At 34.2% G+C, this 26,003-nt stretch overlaps 1 protein-coding gene across 1 annotated transcript; it reads left to right on the top strand.

Annotated features, from left to right (window-relative positions):
* The first annotated feature begins 351 nt into the window (after positions 1-351).
* On the top strand, positions 352-4,190 carry LOC145096988 (WD repeat-containing protein ATCSA-1-like). Its single transcript, XM_079034413.1, has 9 exons — positions 352-669; positions 1,208-1,468; positions 1,549-1,708; positions 1,827-2,002; positions 2,681-2,912; positions 3,002-3,156; positions 3,397-3,486; positions 3,689-3,760; positions 3,983-4,190. Exons 1-9 carry the CDS (start codon positions 520-522, stop codon positions 4,043-4,045), a joined length of 1,359 nt encoding a protein of 452 aa, XP_078890539.1. The 5' UTR covers positions 352-519; the 3' UTR covers positions 4,046-4,190.
* The last annotated feature ends 21,813 nt before the right edge of the window (positions 4,191-26,003 follow it).

The following is a 26,003-nucleotide window of genomic DNA, read 5'->3' as shown; positions in this document are numbered from 1 at the left end:
GTTACACTTCTCCTCTAAACCCACACCACCACCGGAAGATTGAAGGGAGATGGGAGAGGCGGTGATAGACTTAACAAAAACATAAATAAATGATACAAAAATTTTTAAAAAATTCATTAAAGGCAAAGTAGTTGTTTTATGTTATGTAATGACTAAATAAGCAACAAACACCAAGGACTATTGGACTTAAAAAAAAGGAGTTTATAGAACTAACACAAATTACCCCCCGACCTTTAAGGACAATTGGTGTAATTTATTCTAACATCAGGGTAGAAAAGGAGATGAATAGTAGGCTCCATCTGAGGTCCATGGGTATTTCGGCCCATTTCGGTCGAATATAATCAAATAATCATCTTCTTCAGCTGCAAACCCCTCTCTCACGTTACTCCCTCACGCTTGCACAATTAGCACCAATATCCTTCATTTCAATCTCTGGAATTTAGAACTCGTATCGAAGGGGAATTGTTGATTTAAACAGAAATTCGATTGGGGTAATAGGAAGAAGAAGATGCGAGGAGAATGTGGAAGGAGATCGGAGATAGACAATCGGGAAAACTACGCCCTAATTCTTTCATCAGTCGTATTCGATCGAACAGAGCATCATCTCTTCAACTCTCCAATCACAAAGAGATTGTCTCTCCTCACCGTGGCGCCATTAATTCGCTTCAGGTGTTTATCTTTCTCTTATACTTCACTTCTAGTTATTTGAATCTTTTGTTTTATTCCGTCTTTCCAGAAGTGAATTTCTTACTTAAAATCAAAGAAAAAGCTATATATGTCATGATAAACACATATTACTCGTATGGAACTATCATATGTATATTCAATATTGCCTCTCACGTGCTAGTGTGCCACCGCTACTTACTGAGCATACCTAATCATTATCGTTTCGTGATAAATCCTGAAAATTGAAAAATCCAAGGATGTGGTGAATTACTAACTGAATTGAAACACTCGAAACATGTATAGATGTTGGAATAAACCTTTGTATATAGTTAAAAAGTAAGTGCAGCTGTGGCTTTTAGGCAATGGAGTATTGGAGTATCATTTAGAACTAGAATGCAACTTTTCATCTTTTGTTGTTGTCACATCAAATTGTGCTTTGTAGCAAGTGGCTAATGAAGGTCATATATTAAATTCTTCTGTACATTACATTTTATATTAGATTAGATGTTATGGTGGACAGTATGTTTGATCATTAAATCAGGTTGATTTGACAGAGGGAAGATATTTGTTATCTGGAGCATCTGATGCATCACTTTCTGTCTATGATATCCAACATACAACAGACTATGAAGGAGGTGGTTTGATTGCTAAGCATAAGCCCATACTCCATGTCGATAAGCAGCACCAAAATGGTCACAAATATGCCATATCCACAGCCATATGGTATCCAATTGATACAGGTCTTTTTGTCACAGGCTCGTTCGATCACCACATCAATGTCTGGGATACCAATACCTCACAGGTAAAACCATATACGATTCTTTCTTTTACTCACACAACTCTGTTTTCATTTCAAATTGATGTTTTTTTGTTTTATAAAAGGTGGTGATGGATTTTAAGATGCCAGGAAAGGTTTATAGGACAGCCATGTCTTCATTAGCCACATCTCACATGCTTATAGCTGCTGCAACTGAAGATGTTCAGGTTCGGCTTTGTGATATGGCTTCAGGGGCATTTTCTCACACATTGTCGGGTCATCGTGGTATGCTAATGGTGTTGTAGACATGAATACTTCTGTTAAAGAATCTTTATTTGAATTATTTGTAAAAGGGTATGAAATTATGTGTATTATTATTATTAAAGATTGGTGGTGATGACAGATGGCGTGATGGCAGTGGAGTGGTCTGCTTGTAGTGAGTGGGTGTTGATGACTGGAGGTTGTGATGGGGCAATAAGGTTTTGGGATATTAGACGTGCAGGATGTTTTTCTGTTTTAGATCAATCTCACTCTCAGCTTGGAAGGCGTCCACCTCTACTTGAGAGGTCCACCACTAAGGTTTCACTTCTTTCATCTATGTGTTTTTCAATAAAAGTTGAAACTTACACATCTTTATTTACAAAATGAAAGTCACATTTTTTATTTTTAAAACGGCTTTTGACATGAAAGTCCTTAAGTTTGTCAAATTTTGTCAGTTATGTCCCTCTGATGATTTTTTGTTCGTTAACGTCCAATTTTTGCCATTTTTTTTTTCAATTTTTCCCTTGTTACGTGTAATAGCAGGTTTCCATCGACAAAATTTGACTAATTTAAGGACTTTCATGTCAAATTTGGAAATCATACTTAGGGTAAAAACATAAAAGATTTGTAAACTTAAGGTTTATTTTGCAAGTTTGTAAACTTAAGGGCAAAAAATGAAAAAAGCTTGGCAAACCATAGGCATTAACACATCTAATATCGTCGCAGGGACAAAACTGTCACATTTTGACAAACTTAATGACTTTTATGTCAAAAGCCCTTTTTAAAATTGATAAATTACACCATATTATTGTATTGGTATCATCATAAGATATAAATGATATTAAGCATTATCTATTGGATGGAAAATGACGAGATTACCCCTAGCACATGTCTTTCTTACATAACATTTATGGAAGTCAAGGTCAACTGCTACATGTTCATAAATCTGATGGTATTACATTTTATGATATGGTCTCTGTTTTTGATTTTGGTCAGGTGACAACATCTAGATCCTTTTCACCTGGTCAAACATCATCTTCCAAGACTCGACCACCACAGAAAAAAGCCACCTCAAAACACTCTGGCGGCAGTAGGATTCTCCGGCAGGGGAAGCAAAAACAGAGACTCCATCCAGGGTTGTTATCCAGCCAGGATCGCGCTACAGCTCATTATGGTGCTGTTATGGGCCTCAAAGCCACAGAAGATGGCATGTATCTTCTAAGTGCAGGTTTTTTTCTTTTTTTTTTCTTTAAAAATTGATGGGTAAAGTAGAGTTGGATTTGATAAGAAAAATATTGTGGAATGAATATGTTTTAGGGTCTGATTCAAGGTTAAGATTGTGGGACATTGAGTCTGGGTGCAATACACTTGTGCACTTTGAGATTACGCGATTGCAAACTACTAAACCCATACAGTTGGCTGTCACTCAGGATTCTGCCCTTGTCTTTGTTCCATGCATGACATCTCTCAAAGTACGTCAACACCCATTTCTTACACACACACACACACACACAAATTAATAACATTTTCTCCCACTATATCTGTTGTTAGTGCAAAAAGACGTAAATGCCCTCCTTATCCTTATCGTTAGAAATAGCCGTATAAAGGCTCCCATGTAACAAACGCAGCCTTAAGTATCTTGAAGAGTAGTCAAGAAAGTCGATTTGAATATATTTTTTTTGTTTATAAATATGTTTGCTGGATGCTTTTAGGCATTTGATCTGTGGTCAGGGAAGACTAGTATGACACTTCAAGGACACTATGAGCATGTAAATTGCTGTTGCTATAATGCCTATGATCAGGTATACTTCTCTCTCCTCTCTCTGACGCCACGTCAGCAGGCAAGATTGTCTGTTGAAGTATTTGTTTATAGAATGTTACGTTTATTTTGTTGCTTGTGTTAATTGAAATACTTTTCATCCAACTAGGCCAAGTATTTTAGATGTGATTTTTTATTATTTTTATTTATTTATTAACATGTTATTCTGTTTGGTCTCCTTACAGGAACTATTCACAGGTGGAAATGACAGACAGATCCTTATCTGGTCTCCTCCAAAGTTGATTTCTCAAGATGTGGTATGCCACTACCTCTTATACTCATACCCCCCCCCCCCCCCCCTCCCTCCCTCCTTTGGCATGATGGAATCAAGAAAGGAATGGAATGGGATGTGATTCCTTTCATTTTGTTAATTTTCATTTGCCAAAAAATTTTCATGATTTAATTAAATTACAATTTATTTTTGTAATTTTAATGATGGAATCATGATTTAAGTTAAATTACAATTTAATGACACTCAGGATGAATGGGATGGAAGAACAGGGAAGCCTCCTGCACTTGATGAGGATAACTGGAGTGACTGACTAGTCTTGTATATATACATTATACAATTAAACATGTTTGCTTTTTATGTATTTGTTTAAAATTCTAAAAGGGGCGACTCAGTACACAAAAGCTACACTTTGTTGAACTTCTCTTACATATATTTATATGTATAATTTTATTGTATAGCTGGTGGCATAACAATTTTTCCTAAAATAGCAACTCCTCATACGCGGGATATTAATTAATGTCTATGTCATGTAAGACTGACTTTTGCTATATTTTAATACGTTTGAAAAGGACTTGTTCTTGAATTGTTGAGAAATGTTTTACTTCAGTTTGAAACTTTTAAGATCGAACATAAAATGAACTTGAGGGTGTTTGGTTTGCAGGATGTTTTGTTGGGTTAGGTTTTGAAACAAATAACCATAATTTTTTATTTTTTATTTTATTTTATTTTATTATTTAAATTTTTGTAAAATAACAACTTTGTTCAGGATAGTTCGTTCCGGAGTGAACTATGGGATACCGGAGTAGGATTTCCAAACAAGTGTTCCAGATAAGTATTTTATTTTACTTATTATTATTCTTTTTTGGTTTCTACTATTATATGTGTGTTTATTTATGGTTTTATTTAAAAGTAACAATGAAATTTAAAATCTACAAAAGGTTATGACTATATAAAGTTAAGAGAGTTTTACATAATATTACAATGTTCAAATGTTCAAATGACATAACATTTAAATTATCCTAATACCAAAAAAAATTTCCGCAAATCGTTTGCGATATGACATGAATCATAAATCAGGTTCACCCTCTATCAGTTACGCTTTCTCCGCAATCAACATCTCTATGAACCAACAAAGAAACACTTCACAATCCCCTTTACCGCCGGCCAGTTGTGGTACGTCCGAGGCATTTTAAGGGTCATTTTGAAACTCTCAACAAGGATTGTATCAGTAGTTGATACCCAATAGCAGTTTGTGCATGCGGGCTCACATAGCTATAACCCAAGATTGATCACCTGAACAATAGTCATCCACTAAGTGACTATCGTATACAATCATTTTGAATGTCTTTGAATCCAAAACACTCAAAAACCAGTGAGCCCTTGGTATATTGATAGGGGTGTAAAGCTGCATAAAAGGTTGGAATTAATTAATCATCAAATATAATTGTATTATAAATGACTATTATATAGGTAATGTAATTAAAACACATTTATACCGTATTATACTCATACCAAGCTAGGTAAATGGATCCGCTAGCCATGTTACTCTAGTCAAATGCATCAATGTTGAAAGCTGATGGCACAAACGTCCACTGAGCATCATCCGGTCTACGTTGTATCAATAAGGAGATCCACATCATGATGTGCAACCAATCAACAAATGCATACAACAAAGTAAGTATTGTTATTACAAGTGTAGTACGTAATGCTCACACAATTATATAACTTACACCACATTCCAACCAGACCACGTGAGTATCTCCATATAAGCACGTCCAAAATTCAACCGTCGATACACCAGTGATAAAACGGCGGGAAAACAATAGCGAAGCATCCTGTCTTTATATACAGTGTGAATGGTAGGTTCTGAAAGGCTGCCCAGCGGTGCTGGTTGTTAGCGTGCAACACCTTATTCTTCATATGTATCCATGGGGACTTATACCATATGGATATAACTTTTTGGCTTTGAGAATGCCTAGGAGGTGTTGCAAGCGTTTTGTATTATTCCCCTAGAATCTCTTTTACATTCGGCGATTGAATATATGCAGACATCTACTTAAGGCATCATTTGGCGGCTGTTCAGGGGTACTGACCCATAATCATGGTCCCATAAGTCATTGTAGTTTGTGGTACCAACATTATCCATGATACGTTCTTGTACAGTTCAATAGTATTTAATTATAAACGATGCAATAACAAGCATACCATAAAGTTAAATAAATAAAAAAAAAATATACGATAGTGAAATAATTAACAAAGTACCTCCACCCCTTTTGCGGTACTAGCAACATCTCCAACATCCTTATTATTAAGTTTTAGAAGCATGGCTACCGTAGCTTCAAGTTTTATAAAACACATCTCATGTTCCCTCAACTACTTGTGACATTCACAGACCTCTTTTTGCAACTCAGTAATAATTCGGTCCTTATTAGTTGATGGTATAATGGGTGGCGGTGGCAGTGGTGGTGGGTTAAATGCATTTAAACGTTTTGCAACATCTATATGTGCCTTCTTTTGTTGAGGCCCATGGGTAGGCGAGTATTGGGGTGATGATGTTAGGGAAGGTGCCCTGTGAACATCTGTGGTAGGTAAATCAGGGGGATCAATCCACGCCGAGCTAACTGTCCACCATTCAACATGACTCTCATCTTTTGTCGGCTTCAATTTTTGTATATGTCAATTATCTTTTGTCGGCTTCAATTTTTGTATATGTCAATTATCCTGCTAATAAAATTATAAAGTTATAAATAAACATAAATTATAAAATATATAAGTAATCATATGTGGTTGATCATTATAAACTGGTCACACTTAACCACATGTAAAGGCTTTAGTTTCCACCATGCAACATCCCGATGGATCACATTTGATTGTCAGGTACTAAACAAACCGATAAAAGGAAAATTCTCAAGAATCCATATCTGAAAGAATCACATATTATAATATTATCAAACACAAAATTATAAAATTTTAATCATGTATTTTACCTTGAAAGCATATAAAATCCGTTTAAGGTGTATGCCATTTTTTTTAGGTTGTTTAGCTTTTGGTTCGACTGGATGTATAAGGTTCTCAACCTTATTGAATATAGGTAATATTTATGAGTACAATTGATCCCAAATTTCACCCTCCATGGATATCTACGGCATAAAAAATTTCACAACTAAATTTGTAAAAATATTAGTAATGAAAATTATAAATTAACGACATGATACATGTTAAATTCATCAAGGTTAGATAGCAAAGCGAAATACTCCTTTGTCATAGGCTATTTACGCAACCACCCATTGAAACCATGCTCTAACAGATAAAGAAGACATACACGAACCACATCCTTTTCCGATAACTCATTAAGCAAACATTTAAACATACTAACCATATCGTCTAATTCCACGAAGACATTCCTCGTGACTATAGGAAATACATGGTAACGGAAGGTTGTTAGTACATGAAAGTGCTCCTTAGTCAATCTGAGATGTCATGCCTCTTCGATATGGTCATAGCTCCGAGACGAAGTATAGAGATTCTGAGACAGTCTTATGTATGAGATAAAGTAGATTCCGAGATAATTCTTTCCGAGAAAGAATGAAGATTCATAGATAAAATGAAGATTTAGAGATGAGGTGAAGATTCTGAGATGACTAATTTCGAGATGCTTTTGATCTGGAACTTAGTCAACATATTCTGGTAACTAAGAAAGTTCTTTTGGTTGTAATCTTTTTTAGCCTAGTATAGTACAACCGTTAAGATAAAATATAATTCTCTATGTCAGGATTTTATTCACTGTAGCACACACACTATTTTCTAAGTGTATGTCTTGTTGTACCTCCTTTGGCTATAAAAGGAGTGTCAACCTTGTACCAATACACACCAATCAAGTATCAAATAGAATCCTTCACTTCTATCTATTCTGTCAATCTTCTTTCAAACATTCATCTTGTTCTTATTTACTTTACATTGTTCATACTTTACTTTAATCTTCTTGAGCACTTTGTTGAGTTATTTACTTCAAGGCTTGACTGGTTTAACCAAACTTTACTGGATTTTTAATTACTAGCAACCATTGACATTAAGGTTAATTCAAGGCTTGAGTTTTCAAACCTTGTCCACACATTTATATATTCCAGTACTCACAATTGGTATCAGAGCCTAATTGGTTGTCCTTTGAATCCATAATATCATATTATAGTTGATTTAAGATTGTCTTGGTATCTTAATTATTTCTGTGTTTAGGATAAAAGTTCTTCTATATACCACTTTAGCTCTATTATCTTTAATATCAATGGTTGCTTCTAATCAATATCAACAAATGTATTCAATGCAAATTGCAAATAGCGTGGTTTGCCCATCGCATGCCCCATTGCTAGTTGTTGGAGAGTATGATTATTGGAAAGTTAGAATGGAGAGATTTTTGCTTGGAAAAGAAAAATGTGAAGAGATATGGAGGTCCGTGAAAGGAGGTCCTCGTGTTCCTATAAGACAATTTTTAGAGATGTTGTTTCCACTCTCATTGGTCAAGAAGAAGCCCCACATGCACCTCTTACTGCGAATGACATCAAGAAGCTCCATGCAGATCATGATCGCATTCTCTGAAATGGTGTTTGGTGTTATTAAGTTGTGTAAATCTACGAAAGAGATATGGGACACACTTTAAGATTTTTTTGAAGGTTTAGAGAATATAAAGGACAAGAGATTAATATCTGTGGTGAACGACTTCGACACTTTCACAACTACTACTGGTGAATCTGTTACCTCTGCATCAAATCGGTATAGAATCATTGTGAGCAATATGACTGCTCATGGCGTTGTTCGCACCCCGCTTGTGTATAACCTAAAGTTTACCAATAGTCTAGGAAAATGATGGGGAAATGTCAAATCATGTCTTCAGAGCAATGTATCTCTAAAGAAGCTAAAGCCTTACCAGGTGTTTGACAAACTGCAAGGCCACAAATCCAATGTTGCTCAAACATTGAGAGAACTCTCTGGAGGTCCTCTCTGTTGGATTAGTGTATAAATCCATAACTATTTTGGTATGTACTTGACCCGATGGTGCATGGTCCTTTTGGGTTGCCTTCACCAAAGCAACTTGATAGGATGAATTATGGAGAGAGAAGATTAATTATGATTTATTAATATATTATGAGAATAATATATTAAAGGAGAAATCATATTATTTAATTAATACTAGTCAAGAATTAATTGATAACTAATTTTGTGGCTAAAAGAGATTAATTAAACTTAAGGGAATGGAACTGTAATTATAAGATAATTGCATTTGGGCTATGGATTACCTTGGAATAATAGGTTGGACGAATTCTATGGGGAAACCATTAGAAATCGTCCAAGGGATATTCTAGAAGGGTCCATGGGCTGCTTAGGGCTTAAGCAGTCAGATTAGGGTTTTCTAGTTGAAAACCCTAATAGCCTACATGTATATATAGTACCTTTAAGCCCCAAAAACGTGGATAAGAGTTCCTCTAGGGTTTTGGACGTTCTTGGGCAGCCTCCTCTCTTCTTATTCTTCATCCTCTTGCTATTGGTGTTTGTGAGCCATTAGAGGAGTGACACTTGTGACTCTAAGCTTTCTAAAGTCATTACAAGGAGGATTTGAGATTGTTATTACTACATAACAATCAAGGTAAGATCTAAAAATGTTAATATGATTAATTGTATGCTAGAACTAGGGTTTAAGTCTTGGATAAATTGCATGTACAATAGAGAAACCTAGATCCAAGCATTAGGGTTGCATGAGCACATAGGATGTTCTTATGGCTAAAACCCATCACTCTCAAACTAGTAATTTCCTTCAACTCACATTTTCCAAACCCAATTGTTTCAGATCCCTTTAGAGCTACCCCTTGCTTTTCACATGTTCAACCGACTCAACCTGTTCCATCTGTTCTAAACTTCCCTTATGAAGAAAACCTTGATCCATAAGCTGCTGATTCTGAACTTCGTTTCCAGCAAGATTTCACGCTTCTTTTAATGATGTATAAACGACCATGGAATACTAATCAAAAACCATCTCACAACCGATTTCAATCCGCTCACCAAGGAAATCCTCAACCCTACCCAAAACCGACTGAAAATCCACCAGTGTATCGACGCTCTATTCCGAATTGCACTTTGGAGTCTCAAGAGGTTCCCACTTTAGCCAAACCCAAAATCATATGTCACAAGTGATGGGTTATGGAAGTTACAAAATTAATGCACTAAGCGAAAAAACATTTAAACAATTAAATGATTAAGGCACATGCAACTTACTAAGGATCTATGTCTTTCACATATAGGCAACATACTATGAAATATCTATCTACAATAATTTTCCTATGAATAACTAATTCATAAGAATGAAGAATTACCTTAAAGATTGTTATGGCAAACAATCTTGAATTCCTTCTTCAAAACTTTTGGCAGCAAGCACCACAAGTGTCGTGCCTCTAATGGTTCACACCTAAACCCTAGCAAGCAAGGAACTTGAAGAGAGAGAGAGAGAGAGAGAGGAAAATTTTTGGAATTCTTATTAGGAATCAATGCTTGGATGAAAATCAAACCTAAGAGGGGTTTATATAGGTGATAAGAAAGGCAAGTATCTCCAAGCTAACCCTAATCCCTTAACTTCCCCCTAAGGCATCCAAGGCACCCTTAATGGCCAAGAAACCCTAGAAGACATTCTAGAATTCCCCCCCCCCCCCCCCCCCCACACCTAGGTAGGTTCTAGAATTACTCAATGTTCAACTATTGAACATTATCACCTTTAGTCCTCCTACTTTTAATTAATCTAATTAATCCCAAAATTAATTCCAATTAATTTCTGATTAATTATTAATTAAATAATATTATTTCCAATTAATTATTCTCATAATATATTAATAAATTATTTACTTTGATTTCTAATTAATTTATTAACCATATAATAAATTAATAAATCAGTCTCTCTCTCTCTCTCTAAAAGTTTTCTTATTCAATTGCTAGGTTTGAGGGCAACCCAAAAGGACTGTGCTACCATCAATTCAAGTTTATACCAATTATATTTAATGTCTTAGGCACCTAATCCAACAGTCTCCTACTTAGATAAGTCTATAACTATAACTGCCAGTATAACTACTGAATTGATCAGCAAATTGTAGCTACCTGAAGCCGTTGTCAAACTCTGACCCATTCAGTTACGTGTCCTAAGATAAGTGATCAAATATCCCTCTATTCTATAAGATATCGTATGGACATGAGACATGGATTATAATCAATCTCATTGTCCAAGATTTTGTTTACTGATTTCTGATTTATGACGACTGAATTCAGACAGCTAAACGAACACAACAATTTAGTCTGGGCTTGGCCAAGCACTTCAGATGTTGACATCAAATCATCGAGGGGCCCAAAGATATCGCTTTTCCTGTTAGGGTAAAAGGAAAGAATAAACTTTGACTTATATGCTTGTGCTATTTACTCATCAAATCATGCACAACAATACGTTTTATAACATCAAGTTACTGATGTGTTTACGTATTATCAATGCACAACTGACTTGTAAACCACAACTTGTATATCTCCATTTCAAGAATATAAGATATTATCATCTCAGAATTACTCGTGATAATATCCATGAATTAGTTCTCTGATCGTGGGTTTATCCAATACTTAAAATCCCCATTAGTAAGTACTCATAAACATTGTAGCAAAACTATTGTTATGTCTAATATCCATAGACAATCTACAACTCAATTCATGACAATCTTAATTTGCTACTTAATTCCAAAAGTACGAGCGACTGTGAAATTTTGAATAATCAAATTATTCAGGAAGTAAAACATGCAAAGTGAAACACAATGATAACCTAATTAACTATGGTCTCAAAACTATTGAATATAAATAAAACTCTTATTATTTAATCACCATATTAATTAAGACTTTATTCATTGTATAATGTTTCGAGTAATCAAATAACCACTTAAATTAAACACCAGTCATGCCATGCATACTATGTTACCCTATGGTCCTTCCTTTGTGAACAGATCGACCAGACACTATTCCAGTGATGCTCATTTCCCAATTCTAAATTCTTGTCACTACTAAAACGTGTTAGAATTCCAACCTTACATGCATTGTGATTTTATGATGTCGAGGCATCAAAGTCACATGGACTTAGCCAACAATATTATAAATGGTTCCATTTGAACTTTGTTACTAAAAACAATTCCATGAGAAGAAGTCTCAAATTCAAGATACACTCCTTGAACACCTTCGTTGCATTAAAGTTCCCAACTCACAAGTAGATTTTAATAATCAACTCGCACTATGGAAACATTTCCATATTCATATATATATATATATATATATATATATATATATATATATATATATATATATATATATATATATAACCATCAATTCTGAATAAGAATTACCTCCATCCATAATTATGTAAATATGGTCCTTCCAGACAATATTATACTTCCAACTATCCACAAGCAACCAATTCCTTTGGTAACCCTCATAATGTTCTTGAAAGTGGTTCAACAACTTTAGTCACACAAAGTTCTAATCCTTTTTCCCTTATAAATGGCCAAGGCATTTGGAAAAAACCAGAACAAGTGAGTATTATATCATATATAATCGATCCTATATTCGGAGCATATGATACTCGATTCATTATGTCTTATAAAAGGACCTGATATATGTTCAGTCTCTTGCTATAATATTTCTATATATCAAATTTCTTATGTTGAATCATTCAACATGATATTCATATATGTCCAAGACTAAGATCTATTAAACCCTTCAATCTAAACCTTTAGATTCGAAAGGAAGTATGAGAGCCCTCTCCCTTAAGTCTAACTATAGCAAAACAATTTCGAAACTTTGCAACTTGCATATTGAAAACTTTGCTCCTATGAATAGTATCGCCAACTTGCAATACTAGATAGCATAACCATTATGCTCCCACTAGCTTTGACATGTACCCAAAAATTAACTGGACTTCTAGAAATCAATACTCTTAACTTTCCTACCAAAGTGCATATTTATGATACGTGATGCTTTAATAAGTCTCCAACCAGTCTTCTTAAGCTTATACACCTTCATTAGATAGCATATGTGTGTGTGTCCAAACCCTTTGAGAATTTATAGTCATATGTCCTGAAAGTTCAAAAAATTCCATACCATTTCTCACAATTCGAACTATGAAAAGGGATGTCGTAATCATATTGCGAATTCGTGAATGCAATTATCACAACTACTAACCATAATGATATTTATCAGATCTTTAAGATCTACTAGCAAAAGTATTTCCTCATAATCATTCTCATGAATTAGAGCGAAACCTTTTTCCACCTAGATTTTATGGTGTACATGTTCCCATTCATGTGAATCTATCATTTCCAACCTACAATCATAAGATAAGGTTTAGGAAAAAGGGCCTACCAGTTCTTCCGTGTTGTTAAGAAGCTCACCTATATTGATCAATGTACCTTCACTGACCAACGTGCTTTGATTTTGCGGTCAAATGAGAACCATAGAACTCATAAGTATTGCCAACTCAACTGTAAGGTGCACAGAAACAAGAATGTGTCACCTTAACACAATAGGTTATAAACCTCAAGTCGTGTACTAGAGATAACTAAAAGATTTATTGTCAACTGAATCCTAAAACTCTCAAGATCAATAAGACTCCCACTGACTTCTTGAAATATAAGTTTCTCTTTATCAAGGAACATTCCTTGACAAGTTAAAACAAATATTCAAAAGTTAGTGTGGATTCCTGACAAGAAACACTTCATGGAATTTGTCTTAGCTTATCCCTTGTTTTTACCAAAACATCACAACGTCCAATTCCAAATGTGCTAGAGTAAGAAAACATTATTACTCCACATTTCATGAGGTGTTATAAACCTACTTAGTATAAAATAAGTTTCAAGATACGATGTGTAGTAACTAGAGCATGGCTCTAAAACTTGATTAGAAACGAAGTATGACTCATCTTTCGATTGAACCATTTCAACAATATCTGATTCCTCTTCTTAGTCAAACAATTGCACTAAGATTTCCTTCAAGGATCAATTGTGATATAGTTACATAATCATAAAGATGATCACAAAACACGATACTAAAATACTATCCTTTCCTTTCATATTGGAGAAACTTTTATCTTTCTGCCTAATCGATTCTTCTTATTCGTTCTGCTACTCTTTGAATCTTTTCAAAGTATCAAAATCATGTTTAATCTTATAAACATAACCACACTTACTGAAACATCAATAAAATTATGACGAATAGACTTATCGTCCTTTGTGGTGGATCTGAATAATTCATATCAACATGTACTAGATCCATTAGTACTTCACTTTGACTCACATAAAGTTGTGATCAATGAATTAGTCATAATCTTCCAAAGATCAAGATTCTCATACATCACGCAATTCATATTGCATGACTCCAAGTTTCTAACCAATTGAAACTTGGGTGATGATGATTTTTTTTATCATTTAGTCAATTATGACATTACCACAAGCGATATAACAAGAATCAAATACATAATTAACATTGCTAGTAATAGAAATGTAACCAACAGTTTCATAAATGCCATTTTATAAACTAAACCAACTAGATAAACCAAAATTTCACTTTTATTGATAATAAACGAAAAATTGGAACTTTTCCTTACAATGCATAGAAATGAAAACTATGTTTCTAGCAATCTATTAAACTATCATAACTCCTAAGCAGTAGCTTCCAAAATCTGATCATTGAACCATGCGACTGGAATCCATCTCTCATGATTAGATTCAACTCACTCTTCTTAACCTTCCTTCTTCCTCTTAGATCCTACAAAACATCAAAATGCGATCATCACATCATGTATTAAGATTCTATGAATTGGAACTTTTTAAGATAATGGAGTTAGATAATGGGTGTACCTGAAGGAGCGTCACACGACTTGAATTTACTATTTCTGAGATCTTTCAGGTAGTTAGTGCAGCTTTGCAACCAATGTCCCTTCAATTGTCAATAGAAACATATGGATGTTTTAGGGTTAGCACATGGAACTATCTCAGTACTACCCTTTTTATTTACCATAAGATCAAACTGTTTGACCTTGGCCGATCTCTTTCCATTGGGAAGAGAAATATTTTCTAGACCACCATTGTTACCATTGTCAATTTCCATGGAAAATTTGGAATTAGATGCTTCAAACACTTTTGCTTCACTTGTACTCTTAAGCATTTCTACTTCAGCAACAATCAACATATGTGTCAGATCAATTAGGGTCACGCCAAGGTTCCTCATATAAAAGTTCCCAATGAACTGACTATATGACTTAGGAAGCGAAAGTAGAATCAAATCAATGGATTTCTCCCTTGGGAAAACGACATCCATTCTATCCAATTTGTCAATGTACGATTTCATTTCCAGAACATGCGCACACATATATTTTCCATGTTGATGTCTACATACTAATATGGATTGAGTAGTTTCGTATCTTTCAACTCGAGGACAACATGACATAGGGAGAGTCAGTGGAGGAGGGGGAGGAAGACTTGGAGAAGCATGACGACTAGTTCCAGCATTTCCCGAAGAATAGAAAACATTTTCACATTGATCTGAAAGTGGAAGATCATATTCTGGAGGAAGAGGAAAACCATTTCCAAAAGAATGAGGAAGGTCATTATTGTCTTGACTTGACATCTATAAAGGGAGAAAAAAGAATTCAAGTTAGTTGATTTTAATCCTTAATTATTAACCCATAAATTTAAATTAAGGCTAGGATCCATATTTTCGATTCGAACTTTGAAGAGGGTTGTCGTAGTCAAATTCGAATATATTTTAGGTAGGTAAAGCTTTTACTAGTTTCAATCTTATGAAACTCCTAGATTCATTGAATATATCAATGTCATGTTTAATCTCAAATTATGCTCTCACTTTTGTCACTGGGATGCCAAGGATCACAAACGAGATGCGAATAACCATGTAAATTAGCTTGACACTCTCGATGTCTTTTACATCTTGTTTTAATGTGCCAGTTAGCCACACGTGCTCCATTAATCAACGATAATTTTTGTGACACCCACTACCACTGTTTATTAGTCCACCATTAGTGTGCCGGTTAACCACACACGCTCCACTAACGATTTATAAAGTGTAATGTGCAATTTCATGGATTAGCATACAAATTCACATTTTCCTAAAGTAACTAAGAGTGGGATTTTAGAAACAGTTTAGTTACTTTATGTCATTATACTTATTAATGAGATTATGTCCTATCAAATCCGTTCGGCTAATGACCCTCCACCATACAAGAGAGTGGTGGGTGAGAGTAAACACCCATTTAACGGCCATTTTATAGGCCGCTTCCTTATACTATCTTTGTAGCATGGTTTCGTGAATGAGGTGTACTGGCGATTTGACTGACTTTTCTTATACACATAATATATATTAAACTTTTAATTATATATACATAGTATAAGGTGTATTTAAAAACATTTAAAGTTGCAAGGGTTTAATCTTTTAATAAATTAAACTTTTAATTTAATTAAATTTAAACCTTTTATGGATTTATTAATTAATCACTTAATTAAATCAATAATAAGATCCATAAGGATGTATTTTAAACTTTTCAAAATATTAAATATTATTTGACATTAATTATTTAGTTCAATTAATATCCAGATTTCTTATTTATACACTTAAAAGATCAATCATATTAATCAACAAAACAATTAACAAAGTCAAATACTTATCTCTTAACTTCAAGGCTTTTAATTTATCGTCATAGATACACCAAAATCAAATTTGGAGGATAAATATAGCAAGTAATTATAAGATAAAAGCTGATTAGGCAGATAAGGCACAAAAACTTGGATCTGACCGATCTCACGTCATGAGCCTCATTGCCCATGTCGTGAGCAACGACAAAACAAAACCAAGTTTCTTTTTTTGATTCACCACTATGCAAATCCATGAAAAAAAGCCATAGGCTCTAATACCACTGATGGGATATGGAGGTTACAAAATCAATGCACTAAGCGGAAAAAGATTTAAACAATTAAATGATTAGGGCACATGCAGCCTAATAAGGATCTATGGCTTTCACATATATGCAACATACTATGAACTATGTATCTAAAATAATTTTCCTATGAATAAATAATTCATAAGAATAAAGACTTACCTTGAAGATTGCTATAGCAAACAATCTTTAATTCCTTCATCAAAACTTTTGGCAACAAGCACCACAAGTATCATGCCTCTAATGGTTCACACCCAAACCCTAGCAACCAAGGAACTTGAAAAGAAAGAGATAGAGAGAGAGAGATAGATAGATAGATAGATAGATAGAGAGAGAGAGAGAGGAGAGAGAGAGAGAAGAGAAATTTTGAAATTCCTCTTTGGAATCAAGGCTTGGACGGAAATCAAACCCAAGAGGGGTTTATATATGTGATAGGAAAGTATTAGATAAGGGAGATATCTCCAAGATAACCCTAATCCCTTAACTTCCTCCCTAAGGCATCCAAGTAATCCTTAATGCCCAAGAAACCCTAAAAGACATTCTAGAAATTTTCCCCCACCTAAGGAGGTTCTAGAATTGCTCAATGTTCAACTACTGAACATTGTCACATTTAGTCCTCCTACTTTTAATTAATCCAATTAATCCCAAAATTAATTCCAATTAATTTCTAATTAATTATTAATTAAATAATATTATTTCAAATTAATATATTATTCTTATAATATATTAACAAGTTATATATTTTGATTTTTAATTAATTTATTAACCATATAATAAATTAATAAATCAGTCTCTCTCTAAAAGTTGTCCTATTTAATTGCTATGTTTGAGGGCAACCCAAAAGGATTGTGCTACAATCAATTCAAGTTTATACCAATTATAGTTAATGGATTATACACCTAATCCAACAACAAGTATGGTTTAGCAAACCACTATGCAAAAGACTGCTTGGCTGATGTTGCTCCAAAACCAAATGTGAAAGATTCTGCTTATTATGCTTGACATGATCAAGAGCTAGCAGAGAGCAAAAAGGCTTTTTTCACCATCGTTTCATGAAATATGGATGGGTATTGGTCATCTGGTGATGAGTGTAACACTCCGAAAATCACAAAAAATTATTTTTTTTAAAAACAACCCATTGTCCATAATTGTTTACAAGAAAAGCAATGGTTTCAAAAGTAAAACCATATCAGAGTGTCCTAAAATCCAATATCATGAAAATAGGAAGATGTGCACGATCAAACCTTCGCTTTTCCACGATCCTCTAAAGTACCTAAAACAATAAATTGAAACTGTAAGCCAAAGTTTAGTGAGTTCCACTAAAGTACTAATGCATACAACATATAACAACATATATTAGGTCCACCACTAACAAACTGGATTACTCCTGAGCCCACAATATGAGTCTGGCTTGCCTTTTAAGCCTCCAAATCATATCTGGCTTGCTCCCGAGCCCACAACATAAGTATAGCTTGCCCTTCAAGCCTATAACTTATGTCTGGCTTGCTCCTTGGTCTGTTGGCTACCGCACAAAGCAGTACTACCTCAACCCAACCATACTATGTTGACATATACATAACATATAACATATATCCAACAAACAGATAAACATATAACCAACCATAAGACAAACAGGCAGATCTACAGATCACTTTCACATAGCTACAACCTAGACCAGGGTTCATAATCTACTAGGTCGACATTAGTGCCTTCGACCCCCAAGTACAGTGAGGAAGACTCACCTTTTAGTCTGATCAAATAGCTTAATAGATATCAACTCCGAATCTCAGCTCTACCCATCACTTATTCATCAAATAGGGACCAATCTCAAATACAACTCAAAATTCCCAAAATACCTTTAGGTCAACTTGGTCAAAGTCGGTCAAATGTCAAAGTCAAAAGTCAACCTACAACTGACCGACACATCGTGGCCTTTGATGAAATAATAATATAAAGATCAATAGATTCCAACAGAATATTGAATCAAACAGTAAGAACAAAGATCAAATGTGTGTCAAATGCTTTATAATCAATGTATTAGAAGAGTTCAACAAGAACTTTTTCTGTAAAGACAATATAAGGCAATACAAAAACGATTAAACCTAGAACGATGCATGCATACACTATATATAGTTTAACCCTAGCATCATAACAAGCCCAATCCGTTAATAATAAAGACTAAATACATACATAGTAAATTTGACACAACACATTAAATGACCCAACAACCTTCCTTGGGCACGTCGTGGCCACAAAACGCCAAAATAGGTGGGCCTTAGCCCAGTTACCACGCCGTGGTCATTGTTCCCCGAACATCTTAATGGAATAAGTCGATTTCTTCGATCTCAGGGGCTCTAAATCCGAAATCTAGTCTATTCTGAGGTCTAAATGGATAAAGTTCTAACTTTATCCCTTAAGTCCCTCCCATAAGTAAGGATCTCAAATTCTAAGTTCAAAAATGTTGGATTATGTGTCTAAGCCCATAACTATAATTTGTATGTACTTGACCCGAGATTAACATGGTCTATTTGGGTTGCCTTCACCAGAACAATCTGACAGGATGGATATTTGAGAAAGAGGCTATTTATGATTTACTAATGTATTATAAGTATAATATATTAATTGAGAAATCCTATTATTTAATTAATATTGATCAAGAAGTTATTTGGAATTTATTTAGTGATCAAAAGGGACTAATTAAATTAACAAGGACTGATTATGTAAATCAGTGATATATAGTGTTTGATCTATTGATCCATGATGGGCTAAGTTTATGTAAGTATGCATAAGAGTTAGCCCACATGAGATATGGATCATAACCTAAGTGTATGGATTAGGGTTTAACCATGACTCTTGGAATCCTACACTATATAAATGTCACCCCTTAGCTAAAATCGACACCCTATGTATTCTAAGAGAATCATAACTGATTTTGGAGTGTCTAGCCTCTCTCTCAAAGTCCTCCTTTATTCATGGTGTTTATGAACCATTTGAGGCATCACACTTGAGGTGCTAAGCTCTTGAAAGGCCAAAACTACAAGCTACAATAAAGAGGTATTATTTTAACCAGTTTTATGATTCATGTACCAAAATTGTATGCTAGTTGTAGGCTTCATGCTTTGGAAGTTTTATTGCATGTATAATTAGAGAAAACTTAGATCCAAAGCTATTAGGGTTGTATGTGCACCATAGGAGTGTTTTAGTACACAAAACCCAACAGTGGTATCAGGGCCTAGGATTGTTTTTTGTTATATTTGATGCTTGTTACTTTTCAAAGCTGTAAAAATTGATTTTCTGGTCTCTGACTGATTAACTCGCCGAGTCCTATGCCTGACTCGATGAGTCCACTCAGTAAAAGGGCAACTCAACGATTCCAGTTCATGTACTCGTTGAGTAGAGGCTTCTGATGGCAGATTTTCGGGATTTTTGGCCTCTTTTGGATTAGGATGACGACCACAAAATGTTTTAATTCATAAAATTTGATTTTGTTGGTATGTTAATGATTATACCCATCCAAGGAAAAGATAATTGTCAAAGTTCTCACATAATTGTTGGTTATATGATAAACAAAGTTACTTGTACATTGTTGATATGCATTATCTTGCCTTATGAGTTAGATTAGATCAATCCTAGATTATATGATAATTCTATTTGTTAAAATTGATCTAAATGTTTTTAATGGGTTCCATAACCTGTCTTCAAGTTATGGAACATGAAAGGTCTCATCCATTAAAATGCATTAAACTCATAAGTTATGGAAATGAAAAGGTTTTCAAGAGTTACAAAACTTTCCCTCAAGTTTTGATATTTGAAAAGTCTCAAATTATGAAAACGTTACTCTTGTAATTGAAAGGCTTCAAAAGATGCATCTCTTGGGTTCATAACTTAAATATTAATTACATAGTTTTAATTTTGAATTTTTAATAACCTAGATGCCTTGAATAGTTCAATTACACCTTATGGACTTTATTAAGTTAATTAAAGTATTTAATTAAGAGAGAAGTTTAATAAATTCATAATAACATGGTTTAAGATTATTTAAATTAAAGTATAATTTATTAATAGATTAAACCACCAAGTATTTTAAATGTGTAAAATACACCTTTATACTATATAAAATTAAAAAGTTTAATATATATTATATGTATAAGTAAAAAGTCAGTCTTACCGTTAGTAGGCCTTTTTCACGAATCCGGTCTATAAGGGGGGTGGGGGGTATAAGGTTACTGCCTACAAAAAGGTGGTTTAATGGGTGTCCATTCTCACCCACCACTTCCTCGACTAGTGGAGGGTCGTTAGCCGAACGGGTAGGACAGGACATTAATTCCCATTAAAAGTATAATGAAAATACCAAGTAACTAAACACTTATAAATTCCCAATCTTAGTCACTTAGGAATAATGTGAATTTGGTGCTAACCCATGAAATTGCACTTTGCACCTTGTCAAGTCGTTAGTGGAGTGTGTGTGGTTGACCGACACACTAATCTAGGACTGAAAATATGTATAAAAGGGTAGCTTGATGTTAATCATGGATCAATGGAGCGTGTGTTGTTAACCGACACATTGATGGGATGATTTGTAACATTAAGTGTACCAAGCTAATTTGCATGGTTATTCACACCTTGTTTGTGATCCTCGACATCCCAGTCAAAAACTTGAAGGGCATAATTGAGATTAAACATGCCATTGAAAAGTTCAATGAATCTCAAAAGAATTTAGGAATTTCAATTCATTTAAAACTTAATAATCAATTTTGTTTTTCATGGTGGAAATTGGTAAATCGTGATTTACCTACCTTGAAATATTTTACAACTGGATTATGGCATCTCTCTTCCGAATTGTAGAATATTGTGTTGGATCCTAGCCTCAATATTTCATTTGGGTGTTATATTAAGGACATAAATCAACTAACTTGAATTTCTCCCATTATAGATGTCTAGGGCAGACAACTATGGTCTTCTCGAATCTTATGGAAAAAGCTTCCCTCATGAAGCTGATATTCCACAAGACAATCAAGGTGAAAGATTAATCTCTTCTTTGTGTTGTAGTGAAACTTGACTTCCTCCACCTCCTCCAATAGTTATCCCTGACCCACAAGTTCAAAGACTTGAAAAGTTCAAGGTCTCTCAAGCTCTATTGGCTAGCAAACACCAAGATGGAAGGTATGTGTGTGCACATGTCTTGGATATGAAGTCACACATTGACAAGATGGGAATGTTAGGAGTCATTGTGTCAAGAAAGTTGGCTGTTGACTTGGTTCTTCAGTCACTTCCCAAGTCATATAGTCAGTTTGTTAAAGACTACTATATGACAGACCGCGACGTGACCCTTATTGATCTTACCTATTTGCTAATTTTTGCCGAATCAGCAATGATTTAGCGCACTGGTAAAGAAAATTTGATTGGAAGATCTACTTCCAAAACTTCCATGGACATTGACAATGGAAACATTGGAAGTCCAGAAAATTCTTTTCATCCCAACGGGAAAGAATCAAAGAGAAAGGCTAAGTCTGTGATTGGCCCATGTACCGTTCCGAAAGAGTCTGTTTGTTTCTATTGCCAAGAGAAGGGGCATTGGTTGTGAGGCTGTCGTATCTACCTGAAGGATCATAAGGGTTGTAAAGTCAAAAAGTTTGACTTGGCTTCAGGTAAGTTCACTATCTAACTCTATTAAGTTCATGTTTGTAGATTCTTAATACATGATGTGATAAGATTACATTTTGATATGTTGTAGAATCAAAGGAAGCTTAAAGGAAAAACATGCTGAGTCTGATCGCGAAGAGATGGATTTCGATCACATGGTCGATGATTGGATTTTTGAGCTGATGCTAGGAGTTGTGATAGATTGCTTAGGAATATTGAGAAACATAGTTTTCATATGTACTTGCATTGTAAGGAAAAGTGTTCCACATTTTATAAATTAAGAGAAATTTTGGTTATATCTTATTTATATTTCCTTGAAATGGCATTTGTGAAAATTGATGTTTGTATGTTTCTACTTTTAGCAATATGGATTTGATAATTTTGTTTGTGGTAGTGTCATAATTTACCAAATAATGAAAGATTCTCATCACCCAAGTTTCATTGTCCAGAAACTTGGAATCATGTAACTTGTATTGTGTGATGGATGAGAACCTTCATCTTTGGGAAATTAAGACTGCTTCCTTGTTCATATGTATATGTGAGTCAAGTGAAGGACTAGGGGATCAGGTACACTTGGTTGTGCACTGGTCAGGTCCACCACAAAGATCGATAAGACTATTCATTATGATTTACTAAAGTTTAGTAATTATGGTTATACTTACAAGATTAAGTGTGATTCTGAATCATTGAAAAGTTTCGACGTATAGTAGAACGAATAAAAGGAATCAAATTAGGCAGAAAGATAAAAGTTTCTCCAATCTGAAAGGAAAGGAGAGTACTTTAGTATCGTTTTTATGATCATCTTAATGATTATGAAAGCCATATCACAATTGATCCTCTAAGGACACCTTAGTGCACTTGTATTGCTAGGAAGAGGAATCAGGAATTGTTGAAATGTTTAAATAAATTAAGGTGAATCATACTTTGTTCCAAAATCAAGTCTTAGAGTCATACCCCAAGATTGTGTCTTGAGTGACATGTCCTAAGTAAGTTTATAACACTTATCAAATGTAGAGTAAAATTTTTCTTACTCTTTTACATTTGAAATTGGTAAGTTGTGATGTTTTGGATAAAACAAAGACCAACTAAGACCAATTGTGTGAAGTGTTTATCTTGATAAGAATCCACACTAACTATTGAATATTTGCCGGTCAAGGAATGGTTTTTGACAGAGAGTCGTATATGTCAAGAGGTCAGTAGGAGTCTTAAACATCTTGAAAAACTTCAAGAATAAACTTATTGATAATCACTAGCCCACGACTTGAGGTTTTAACTTATCGTGTTGACATATTCTTGTTTATGTGCCCATTCCAGTTAAAGTTAATTATGCATGTGAGTTCTATGAGTACTCAATTGTTTGCTTAACAACTTGGAAGCAATGGTAGGCCCTTGTGCTGCCAGGTGGCAAGCAATTAAGATTGAACAAGTTTGGTCCATATGGGTTTGGATTTGTCACTAACCTTGTCTTGTGATTATGGTTATAACAAATTCACATGGATAGGAACACATACACCATGAAATCTAAGTGTCATAAGGTTTCTGTCCAGTTTATGAAAATCATTGTGAGGAAATGATTTCATTAAGTAGGTTTTAAGGAGATAGTAATTTTGATATTTGCATTCTCAAGTTCGATTATGATTACGACATCCCTCTTCATAGTTCGAATAGTGAGAAATGGCAAATAGTTTGAACATTCAGAACTTATTGTTGTAAGTTCTAAATTGTTTAGACACACATATGGCTTTCTAATAAAAGGTGTATGAGCTTAGATAAAGGATTATCGAAGCATCTCGTATCAAAAATCTGAACTTTGGTAAAAAAAAAGTCAACAAGTATTGATTTCTAGAAGTCTAGCTCATTTTTGGGTACATGTCAAAGCTAGTGGGAACATAAGTGTTATGCTAGTAAGATAATAATTATGATGCTAGTGGGATAATAATTATTATGATAAGTGTTGCGAGTTAGCAATGTTAATTATAGAAAACAAAGGTTTCAATTCGCAAAGTTGCATAGTTTGAATAGTTGTTTTGCTATAGTTAAAGGAGAGGAACTTATACTTCATTTAAATTCTAAAAGTTTAGATTGAGATTTTAATCAAATTTAGTCAAGGACATATATGAATGTTATGTTGAAAAGATTCGACATAAGGAAATTCCATATATGGAAATGTTATAACAAGAGACTGGTAAAGTATCAGGTCTTTATGTAAGACATTATGAATCGTGTCCCATGTGCTTCAGATATAGGATCGATTGCATGTGCTATAATATTCTCCTTTTCTAATTTTCCAAATGCCTAGGTATTAAGAGGGAAAAAGGACTAGAACCGGATATGACTAAATTTATTAAACTACTATCAAGGACGATATGAGGTTTACCAAGGATTGGTTGCTTGTGGATAGTTGGAAGTATAGTAATGAATGGATCATATTGATATAATTATGAATAGATAGGATTCAATTTACAATGGATCGTTATACGGCAATTACGGAAAAGTTTCCATAATGGGAGTTGGATATAGAGAATCTATGAGTAAGTTAGAAACTTTTATGCAAGAAGGATGTTCAATGGAATGCACCTTGAATATGAGACTTTGCTTCCATGGAATTGGTCCAGTAATCAATGTCCAAAGGGAATACTTTGTAATGTCTATTGCCAAGTCTCTATGACTTTTGTGCATAGGCATTACAAAAGGATCACTGCATATAAGCTTAGAATCTAACAAATTACAGTAAGTGGCAAGGACTTGGTATTCTTACACTTACGATACGGATTTGGAATTGTGAAATGAGTGTCATTGAAAATGTTTACAATTGATCTATTTCACAAAGTCAGGACCATAGGTAAACATAGTGTGCATGCTTGGAGCATGGGATGACTATTGTTTTAATTCAAGTATTAAGTTTATTAATGGAAAAATTATATAGTGAATAATGTGTAATCAATATGGTGATTAAATAAAAGGTGTTTTATTTATATTCAAAAGTTTTCAGACCATATCGGATTCAATTATTCTTGTGTTTCACTTTGCATGTTTTGACTTCCCGAGTAACTAGGTTATTCAAGCTATCCATAGTCGATCATACTTTTGAAGTAGGTATTTGTTGGATTTGTGTCTAAGTCCATAACTATAATTGGTAAGACTTGACCCAACTCGGCATGGTCCATTTGGGTTGCATGGCATCGGGACATTTGGATAGACCGTTTGTGAGAAGAGGACATTTGTGACATATTAATATATTATAAGTTCTAATATATTAATATAAAATTATGTTATTTAATTAGTATTGATCAAGAATAAATTTGGACTTAATTTATTGATCAAAATAGACTAATTAAATATATGGGGATTGATTGTGTAAATCAGTCATTCTTATATATATGTGGGCTTATGATCCAAGATTCCTTATATTGGGTTTAACCCTTGTGGTGGTCCATGGATACTCCATGGAGGTTAAAGCCCATGGAGCATAAGGAATGGGTAAAGTCATGGGTTAAATGGTGTAACCCTAATGTGCACACTATATAAGGACCCCTTTAGTTCAAGAAATTGACACAAGTAATACACATATGAGGGCTAGTCAATTTGAGCTTGGAGTGTCTTCTTCTCATGTTTATTC

Source organism: Lactuca serriola, chromosome 4 (assembly GCF_051521515.1).
Source record: "Lactuca serriola cultivar US96UC23 chromosome 4, Lser_US96UC23_V15, whole genome shotgun sequence".
Classification (NCBI taxonomy): Eukaryota; Viridiplantae; Streptophyta; class Magnoliopsida; order Asterales; family Asteraceae; genus Lactuca; species Lactuca serriola.
Note: the sequence above shows the minus strand (reverse complement) of the source record. Positions and strands in the feature narration are given on the sequence as shown.

Bases quoted from the DNA above. Each gene is read 5' to 3' on its own strand.
- LOC145096988 (XM_079034413.1), top strand. From the start codon at position 520: ATGTGGAAGGAGATCGGAGATAGACAATCGGGAAAACTACGCCCTAAT. The intron at 1,709-1,826 runs GTATGCTAATGG...TGGTGATGACAG, and splicing joins CACATTGTCGGGTCATCGTG to ATGGCGTGATGGCAGTGGAG. The intron at 3,487-3,688 runs GTATACTTCTCT...GTCTCCTTACAG, and splicing joins GCTATAATGCCTATGATCAG to GAACTATTCACAGGTGGAAA.